At 43.8% G+C, this 10,362-nt stretch overlaps 1 protein-coding gene across 1 annotated transcript; it reads right to left on the bottom strand.

Annotated features, from left to right (window-relative positions):
- Window positions 1-1,793: 1,793 nt before the first annotated feature.
- Window positions 1,794-3,893, bottom strand: ARMCX5 (armadillo repeat containing X-linked 5). Its single transcript, XM_082865023.1, is given in 2 exon segments — window positions 1,794-3,704; window positions 3,707-3,893. Coding segments are annotated over 2 exon segments (1,530 nt in total). The 5' UTR covers window positions 3,741-3,893; the 3' UTR covers window positions 1,794-2,208.
- Window positions 3,894-10,362: the final 6,469 nt, after the last annotated feature.

Genomic DNA, 10,362 nt, shown 5'->3' with positions numbered 1-10,362 from the left:
GGGTAAATAAATAAATAAATAGATAGATAGATAGATAGATAGATAGATAAATAAATAAAATTGAGGGCCCAGCAAAGGGTCGGTAGGTGCTAATAGTCCAGTTGTGTTGCAGGAAGATTCCCTGCTTTACTTGATGACAGGAAAGATGAGAAATCTACACTGATTTTTACCCCCAGCCAGCAACATATTGAGACAAGTAACATCTGGATCAGCCCTGATACTACATGGGCTTGCCTGAATTATTTTTCCAGAAAAGGACATGAAACAAGAGATGAGCAATGGGGTTTTGACTTTGAGTACACCCCAGGAACAATTTGGGAACTGACTATGTCTTCCATAATTCCTACTCAAGGACAGACCATCAGCTTCTTGCTTTGATACAATACCTACATACCCCAAACTCACCCTTCTCTTTAATGGAAAATTTCACAGCCATCAACTGATTAAGTGTGTGCTCCACAGGGCATTTGAGACACAGAATATTTCCAAAGGGTCTGGTCCAATTGTACTGTGAAGATCCCCAATTCTGAAAGCAGTACCCACAGCTAGAATTCCAGACTATGGGAGTTTTGTGGATTAAAAACCAAGTTATAAAGAACGCCAAAAATCATCTAAGTTGCAACTGTATGTTGCAAAAAGCCTACCTACATTTTTTCACCCTTAATGCACAAACGTGGCTGGTTGTTTTTCATTTTAACTCCTAGATATACAGAAGATAGATTCAGATTTGACCTCAACAGAAATTAAACTAAAGATAGCTGCTAAAACTAGGGGTACATGACATCTTGTTGAGATTTGTAGGTTTAGGCCTTCCCCCAAACACATAAAAAGTTAGGAGAGAGAGGAAGCTCAATAGAAAGACCAGTAATTGTACACTGTATTTCTCAATACCCAATTTCCCAATTCTGGGCAGTTAAGGAAAGAGGAATGATAACAGCAAAGGAGACAGAGGGTAGGAGAGGCAGAGGTGACCCCAGATCCCAATCTAAACTCTGGCATTCTATGCCACAAACTCTTAACCAGAACTTAGCTGTTGTTAGGTATAAACAGGAGGAGCTGAGGTAGTATAGACAACATGGCTTCAGCTCTGTAAACTGTACAAATAAATAGGATAGTGGGATTAGGGGAAGTAATTTCTTCCTAACCACACACTCCTAAAGGACTTTGGTCTGCTGTGGCTGCCTCATAGAGCTGAGCTCTAATCAAAAGGGATCAGCACAAACAGGGCACTGTCATCAAGCGTAGGTGCAAATCACCAAGTCCAAAGCATTGGTCAGCAAACAAAAGCAAATATGAGAGCAAACAGTCATAAAGATGGGGCAAATGAGATTTTCTATGAAGCAATTTTTTTAGTTAGACCCTAGAAAGGCCCTCCTCTGAGACCCAGGAATACGGGGAGTGGGGGAGCCTCAGATGAAGCAGTAAACTTGGTACCCCAAGATGGGGCACCTGGATGTTGAGGGTACAGTGGGACTAGGTCCTTTTAGAACCACACTTCCATGGCTTTGCTAAATGGGAATGAAAACCAGGAATTTTCCTGGAGGTTAAAAAGCTTCAAGATATCCTGATAAGACATCTTATGTGAAAGGCTGAGCACAAGTTTTGGGACTCAAACTGGAATGAAAGCATCTGTGTTCCTTTACTCCTAAGTCTATGTCTTCACCCCTTTCCCCAGGTCTGCCCAGATGTCAGCCAGTAGCACAGTCCTGTCTTCTTGTGTACAGAGTGATTCTACTCTTTGAACATGCTGAAACTAAATGATCTTTCAATGTAAACTTGTTTTGTTTGTACCCCACTACAGACGCAGACAGTGCTCTTTATTATTCTGTTACTTGTGCTTTATCCCTCTGACTAGACTTCAACTGAAGAACTAGGACAATGTTTTCACCAGTTTTAGCATGCAACTTTATTTACATGTAAATGAAGTATTAAATGAATACACTTATGTCAATATAAAGCACAGAAGTATAGTTTACTCAGGATGAATAAGTTCATTATTAGGTCATATTGCAGAAATACTAAAAATATCTTAATTTATATAGCACAGTAAAAATCAACAAACATTCAAGCTCTCAAGATCATTTGGTATCCATAAAACTGCCTCCTTCAATCAGCACAGATGGCATAAATATTGAACTTATAATATGCATTCATTTCATATTACAACACCAAAAAGTTATTCAAGGCTTTGTGAGAACATACGGCTATTCAGAGTTTGAGTATTAATCGTATAACTTTATCTCTCACCTCAGGATCACTGTGCTCTGCTAAGTCTTGTAGTTTCTGACCAAACTGTTTTGCTTCCTGGAATATGGAAATAAGTTCAGATTTAGTGAACTCTTCCTTGGTAAATAGCTTCACCTTCTTTTTGAATTGGAAATTTATATTCTCAAATATTTCAATGGTATTAAGAATATTGGCCTTTGACTCATTTTTGTTAAACGGCGCAACCAGTGATGACAGTACTTTGGCACTGATCAGTTCTCTTGTATTGGCTTGATTTTTAGACAAGCGCGAAAACACTTTTAAAACATAAAACTTGGTTTTGCCACTTCCCTTGTTTAACAAGGTGAGGATATCTGGAATGTAATTGACAATCATATGGTGGTCCTCAAATTTTACACTCAGCTGCACTAATAATTTTAGTCCAGCCAGTTGCTCAGGGGAGTTCAAAGGAAAAGAGATTATGTCCTTACAAACTTGGTTTACATATGACTCTCCTGTTTTTGGTTCTCCAGAAGACTCAGAGTTGTCATCCACCATATTTAAAGTTCTAGGGTGTTCTTTAACATTGGGATTATTGACCAAGTTTTCAATCATAACAGTAATACCTACATCATGAATTATATCTTGGGTAAATGGATAAGCAGGACTGATACCCATTATCATTGTAGCTATTTCATGAATGAAAGGATCCCTAGTTAACTTAAGTAGGGCAACGAGTTTATCAAACTCTTTAGGCTCTAAACTAAAAACATGTGATTTGCAGCGGCAGGCTTTTGGATTGGGCCCATACTTTTCCCTATACTTAACCTGTTTTTTGAGCTCAGCTAAGGTCTGGAAGTAAGGCCCATTATAGGGTGGGATCTTGGTCAGAGGCCGAATCCCCAGAGGAGTTTCAATCAAGGTCTCAACCAGAGTCCAGTTCCCTTCTGGAGGCAAGGATCGCTCCCCTCCCTCTACTGGGACTAGGACACAAAACCTGGCCCTTGACCATGCTGCCGCTTTTTGCTTTATAGTAAGTTCGGGTTTGGGCTTGGGCTTGGGCTTTTCCTGGATCTTACGTGGAGGCTTATACACTTGAAAAGGGGTCTCTTCTTCAGGCCAGAACCAGGATCCTACACTAGGCTCTTCTCCAGTCCAAAACCAAGAGCAGACATTTTCTTCAGCCTCATCACTGGACTCAATTACAATACCAGCTCTGTCCCCCACCCTCAACTTGATGCTGGCCTCTCTCCTTCTCTGGGACCTGGACCCAATATTGTCTTTACCATCAGCCTTAGCAAAGGACCTGATATTGACTTCACTTCCAGCACCAGCCTTGACTTCATACTTGGTCACAGCACTGACCCTGGACATAGGCATGGCCTTTGACTTGGTTTGGGACACTATACCAGGTTCTGTAGGGGGGTCTGCCTTAGTCTCAGCCACAACTCTAGTCTTAGTTTTAGCTTCCATCTTGCTCACTTCCCTTGTCAAGGCACGGCCTCAGTGTAGGTCACTGCCTGTATCCTGGCCATTGCTCCATCCCCAGGCTTGGCCTGGGTCACTGGTCCTGTTTCCGATTCTGTCTCAGCCACTGCCTTGGCATGGATCTTAGCCTTGGCTCTAGTGTTGGCAGGGCCACAGATTCCAGCTTTCAGGCCAGCCCCAGCCCCTCCTCTGCCCTTGCCTTAGCCTCGAAGCCAGTCATGATCCAAGTTAAAGGCAAGGCCAAGTTATGTATCCCCACCCCCGTCTCAGCCTTGACTGAAGGTCTCTCCCAAGTTGGTGTTTTCATACAAAGTCCAGTTGTCACTCAGCCCCCTTTCCAACTATAGGCTCTGCCAGTGATATAAACAACGTGCAGAGGAAGCTCACTCAGGGAAAGGAAGGATGGCTGTGTGCCTGAGCGCAGCCCTGTGGAGGGTGGTGGTCTTCAGCCACTCCAAGGCCACCAGATCTGCCACTGAAGTTGGACCTAGGGGTGGAGGAAGGAAATGGGGCTTTGAGTCTTTTCCAACTTTTTGCTCATGTTGATTAGCACAGAGAGACAGGAAAGTATGAAAATTCAGTGCTAAGTGTAAAAGGTAGATAATTAGCAAACTCCTTCTCCCTTCATTTCATGCTCCCTACTGTAGTTGCAACTACTGTAGTTGCAACTGATCTTTTTTCCAGACACAAAACAGAGTATGGAGAGTGGAAAAGCTGAATGGGAGTGAGAGACTGAAGATTCCCTAGACTGGCTCTCTACCCCTACCACACCCAAGCAGATCTCCACTACTTCATCCTACAGGTCTACTGAGGAAGTCTCCACATACACTAACCTTCTCTGATCTGGAGTAATTTTCTCCTCCTTTCCTTGCTTCCAATGATGACAAGCCCTACAGCAGACCTAAAGGCAGATCTATAGACAAATAAACAAACAGGAGGATTGGAAACTGATCTCTTGGTAGACTGACTTTGGTCCCTGGTCCCTATATATGTAGTTTGTCTAGTGTTTCCCTCCTTCTGGTCCCTTCCCCCATTGCCTGCTTCAGGACTGCTCCTCCTCTCTGTTTCCCACTATTTTCCACTTCAGTGACTGCCCTGGCACTTCCCTGTTTCAAAAATGGACTGGGGTGAAGCATAAGAATAGGAAAACCAAGTGGGAAGTAATAAAAGCAGGTATTACCCTTCTATACCCCCAAAGCTTAGGAAGGCTCCCAACTAAATCAGCAGGGGACCAAACGGGTTAGTAAACTGGCAAAACAGAAAAGATAGAATTCTCTATCTCAATCACTCTACCCTCACACCAATCTAAACAGATATAGGACACATTTCTCTTCTTCATTATTTCCTAGCTTCAAGTTGGGTTACCATTTACAAGGCTTCACAACAACTGAGAGTTCCACAGACCTAAGGACAGACCTACACGCAAAGATTCACAAATGCAGAGTTAAATAAATAAACAGAGACAATGGAGACCGAGCCCTTGGTAGAGATCAGTACGTAGGACACTGATCCTTTCTGGATACAAGTACCTGATTGCCAAAAATTTCTCTTTCTTCCTCCCCTCCCCCAAATCTCCAAGCTCCTCTGCTCCATTCTCAAAGTCTGACAATTCCCCTGCAGAGACAACTCGAAAATCGCTGCAAGATAGTGGTGGTGTTAGTAGGGATGGAATGCTCAAACCATGGAAATTGGCTTCGAAATCAAAGAAAAGTATGATTTCCAAATTTCATCTAAGTTCTTGTGTTTCCTTTTTCTCCCCAAAGCCTATCATTTTCTTCAACACAATGGGAATAAGGGAGGGCTGTTTGGAAAGCTGGCAGAAAGGAGATCTGGAATTTCCCCTAGATTCCTACCTGCTCTAGTCTTAGCCATCTACCACATCCAAGCACTGACCTCTCTACAGAAATTAAGCCAATTTTCTTTTTCTTATACCCTTTGAGGTTCACTGCCCCCTACCGGTCTTTACAGAAACATAGAGTACCGCAAATGCAGAAACAGACCTACACATATAAACGCATGATACATACTCAACGACCCAATGAAAAGACAGTGGGAGAGACTTGGTTATTAATAGTTAGCCTAGTAACCAGGACAGGAGACCCTTTTCTAATCCAGGGCCTTGATTATCAAACACTTACAACCTCCTTTTACACTCTTTCCCTCCCAGGGCTCCCCAGACCACTGCTCTCACAGACAGCAGCAGCCCCTCCTCCCATTAATGTAATCCACCATTTCTCCGCTAGAAGCCGCTACTACACTCCTTTCCCTCCCCAAACATGGTGGGTGGGGGGAGGGCAGTGTCGGGAAGTAAAGCTAGCAAGAGGCAGATCATTTTTAATTTATCATTGCGTGCCGCTCAAATGAACCCTGTCCCTCTCTCCCTCTCACCACCCGCGCCCCATGACCAAGTCACATCTCCCACGTTCATCTCTTACACCCATATCCACACTCCCAAGCAATGCCAGCCTTCTCACTGACCTGCTCTGCTTGGATGAGAGGCAGTTTTCTCATTTCCTTGCCTCGAGGGGTGCCGAACCCTAAGAAAGAGGGACGGACAGTCAGACGGATACAAGGACACGAGACAATGGCGGCGACTATGTTTGGGGTTTGGCCCGGCACGGCAGATTCATGACGAGATACCTGCTTTATCAGATAAAGGGCCGTAACTGGCAAACGACTGTAACTTTCTGGAATTTCCTTCTCCTTACCGCCCCCAGGACGCCTCAGGGACCCGCTCCTAGTGACTCTTAACAGCTACCTTTTCCTCCGCAGACTTTGTCTCTCCACGTCCCCAGAACCAAAACCGAGCAGCTCTAGCGGTGTTGAAGGCGATCCGGCCTCACGGAAGCGGAGTGATACCAGGCCTTGCATAGTGCCGCTTTCTCTGTCAGCGAGCTCCGTCCCGCCTACCCTGGCTGTTTCGGTACTGGAGTGGGCAGGGGCGGGGTCTGGATTTTTAGAAAGCAGCGCTGGACGGAGAGAAGCCGACTAAACCAAAGGGTCTCGGTATTAGTTCCCCTCTGTTAGGGAGCTCCTCCACCCCAAACCTACAATCTTTTCCCCTGAACTGAAATGTATACGGGTTTCGGGAGGTGACATCAGTGAATCCGCTTCGGCCCGATAAGGCGGACGGATACCAAAATATAGTTGTTACAAATTCCCTTCTCCAAAGCCTGCGGCCTGCCGTAGTGTGTGGGTTGGGGGAGGGGGCCGAGGTAAGAAGGTCAGGAAGGAGGCTCAAGACTGAAAGAGGAAGGTAAATTCTGATCTATTCCAAAAACTATGCGTCACCTTTATGAGAGAAGCCCCTTCAAGCCGCCCTTCTCAGCAATCAGCCTTTAGAACTAAAGGGCAGGGGCGGGGCGGGGCGCCTGGAAAGCTGCTCTGGTCCGACTTGCTGATCAATATAAAACACCTTAGTCTTTTCTTGTTCTTCTCCTCTAAGTTTCTCGCCCTTATTGCCTACTGTATTTCTTGCACAGAAATAGTCGAAGGTAAGGTGGGATGAGAATATAGGGAAAGCACAGATGGACGGAGAGAAGCATATTAATACCAAACTACCCCGGTGTATACATAAGGCATTCTTATGCCCTGCCTCCCCTCCTGACGCCCACGATATTTTCTGCACCTAAACACGCAGGAGCCTGAGCATGGGTATGTGGAAAACAACTCTGTACTCATGGAAGAGGATGAATCTCAAATATCTTTGTACTCTTGAGCCACCTCCCACCCCACACCCCCACCGCAGGGTTTCCTTATTTGTCACCTAAAATGGAAGGTGAAGTGGAAGAGAGTTAAGAAAGCAGCACTAAAGTGAGAAGGGATTAAATGCCAAACTATCTCGTTGTGGGGCCCTTTTTACGCCTGACCCACCATATTGCCTGCACAAAAAGTCAGATGAGGTAGAGGAAATATCAGAAAAGGAGGCTGGAAGAGGAGAGGCGATTTGAGGCCAGACCACCCCGAAGGTTCTGGGCAGCCCTCCCCAGTTCTGCTTTCACTGTTCCTGGGACCACAGAGGGGAGGAAGGTGGGAGGCGGCGCCCGTGGAGGCCGAGCCACTGCCCCTCTTCTAAGGGATGACAGCCCTAGATAGACCTCTGACCTGAGGAAACAAACCACCTGTCTGTGCCAGTGTTGTCATTCTTTCTGCCACACTGCCATTTTCTCAGTCACAGTGGTAGCACACTTTGCCATTTCGCCATCCCCACAGTTGCCCAGGAAAGAGGGCCTTTCCCTGTCAGAACCCGCAGCGCCTCAGACAACCCTCCCTGTCTCACCCCACAGCCAGGTGTCAGGTACCAGGTAGGGCCTCACCTGGCTCCTCTTCACTGTCCTCTCTAAGGAAAAAGGGACACTACCCATGCATTTCTCAAGGGAGATCCTAGCTGCTCTCCTGACTTCTCTCACCACTACATCCTGCCTAATGAATGCATATGCTCATTCTCCCTGAATATATATATATATTTTTTGATTTTCCATTCCAAGTTGAAAAAAGTGAGGGGCCATTGAGTCATGAAAATTCCATGGCACCTTCTGCTGTTTACAGATCAAGGCCTATCTCTAGGTTTGTCTTTGTCTTTGATGTCTGTAACCCCAAGGCTTAGCCTAGAGTCTGCCATATGGGAGATGCTCTGTGTATAATTTTCAATGGAGGAAGGAAGCAAAGATTTTTTAAAAATACATTTTGAAAAGAAACCTGGAGAATCTAAATCACATTTTGCAATGAACATTTGGGAGGATATGCATAATTTAGATTTGATAGTTTTTTTTTCCTTTTCTGTCTTTTTTTCATGCTTGAAACTATGCCTTACTAAGCTCCTTAATATATAGCAAACCCCTATGAAATCATAAAGAAAAGACCAGTGACCAACAATCCAGTAGAAAAATAAGCACATATATGAACAGATTGTTCATAAAAAAGACAAATCAACATTTCTTAAATATATGAGAAAATCTTTCATCTCACTGATAATAACAGAAGTGAAAATTATAATTACAATGATATATTGTTTCTCATCAATCATATTGGCAAAGAACAAGAAGTTTGGAAACAAATTGGATTGGAGAAAAGGTGGGAAAACTGGCATCCTTATACATTGTTAGTGGCTTGCCTCTTTTGGAGGGTAATCTATTGTTAGACAAATATGTGAAAGAGACTTGGAGGCTTACTTGTATGAACTTTTGTGTGTGCTTTTCGAATTTCTAACCTCATATTTATAATAACTATTCAAAAATAAATTTTAACTTAAATAAAATATGCCTTATAATCAGAGGATATTTTAAACACACCACATATTCTTAGAAATGCTCCAAATCCTCAGACTTACACACTTAGATTCTAAACCAGGCCACCATGTTAGTAAGACAGTGAGAAAGGCCCACTGGTTGTCTTAGAAATGTTTCCAATTCTGAAATGGCATTAACGAGGGTAGATGGTTTATCCTCCAAATTTGAAGGACAAACTTCCAAGAGGCCCTTAACTACACATTTCTCCTGTAAGATTCACAATCTATTTTACTGGGTAAGTCCATAATAAATGCTGTACGGGCACTATTACTACTATTAAAGATAATTGTGCTTTCCATCGAGGAGACTGTATCTGGATACATATAGAAGTGTGATGTGAAACAGCACTCTTGATACTTAGAAAATATCCAAAGAGCAGAAAGGGTAGCCATTGAAAATAATGATTATGGAAGATAAGCTTTCTATTTTTTAGGCACCTTTTTTGTTTTAGGGTAGTCCCAGATTTTGGTCCTTCCATTGGAGGAAACAAAGAATGGTGAGATAGTTCTCATGATTATACTCTTAACTGAGTTCATATGCTGCTTTAGAAATGTTCTTTGTTCTGAAAATCATTTAACTTCTTTTCTATTGCATTTTTTAAAATTTATTTATTTATTTATTTATTTATGGCTGCATTGGGTCTTCATTGCTGTGTGCAGGCTTTCTCTAGTTGCGGCAAGCAGAGGCTACTTTTCATTGCAGTGTGCGGGCTTCTCATTGCGGTGGCTTCTCTTGTTATGTAGCACAGTCTCTAGGCATGTGGGCTTCCGTAGTTGTGGCACACAGGCTCAGTAGTTGTGGCACACGGGCTTAGTTGCTCCATGGCATGTGGGATCTTCCCAGACCAGGGCTCAAACCCATGTCCCCTATATTGGCAGGCAGATTCTTAACCACTGTGCCACCAGGGAAGTCCTATTGCAATTTTTTTTTTTGCGGTACAAGGGCCTCTCACTGTTGTGGCCTCTCCCGTTGCAGAGCACAGGCTCCGGACACACAGGCTCAGCGGCCATGGCTCACGGGCCCAGCCGCTCCGCGGCATGTGGGATCTTCCCGGACCGGGGCACGAACCCGTGTCCCCTGCATTAGCAGGCGAACTCTCAACCACTGCGCCACCAGAGAAGCCCTTTGTTGTTGTTTTTTGTTTGTTTGTTTTGGGTTCTTTTTGCACCTATTGCAATTTTTTTAATTGAAGTTTCTGCGAATGTCTATTTTCCCTATCCTTTAACTTATTTTTTATTACCTAAGTTATATATGCTCACAGTAGAAAAATTGGTAATTATAAGAAAAACTTTTAGGAAAGGTATTGCATATCCTAACACTGATAAATACTGCTAACATTTTGGTATATATCCTTCCAGACATATCAGTGGCAGTCTGTGTC

Source organism: Leucopleurus acutus (assembly GCF_964270905.1).
Source record: "Leucopleurus acutus genome assembly, chromosome: X".
Classification (NCBI taxonomy): domain Eukaryota; kingdom Metazoa; phylum Chordata; class Mammalia; order Artiodactyla; family Delphinidae; genus Leucopleurus; species Leucopleurus acutus.
This window is presented reverse-complemented; position numbering and strand designations above follow the sequence as displayed.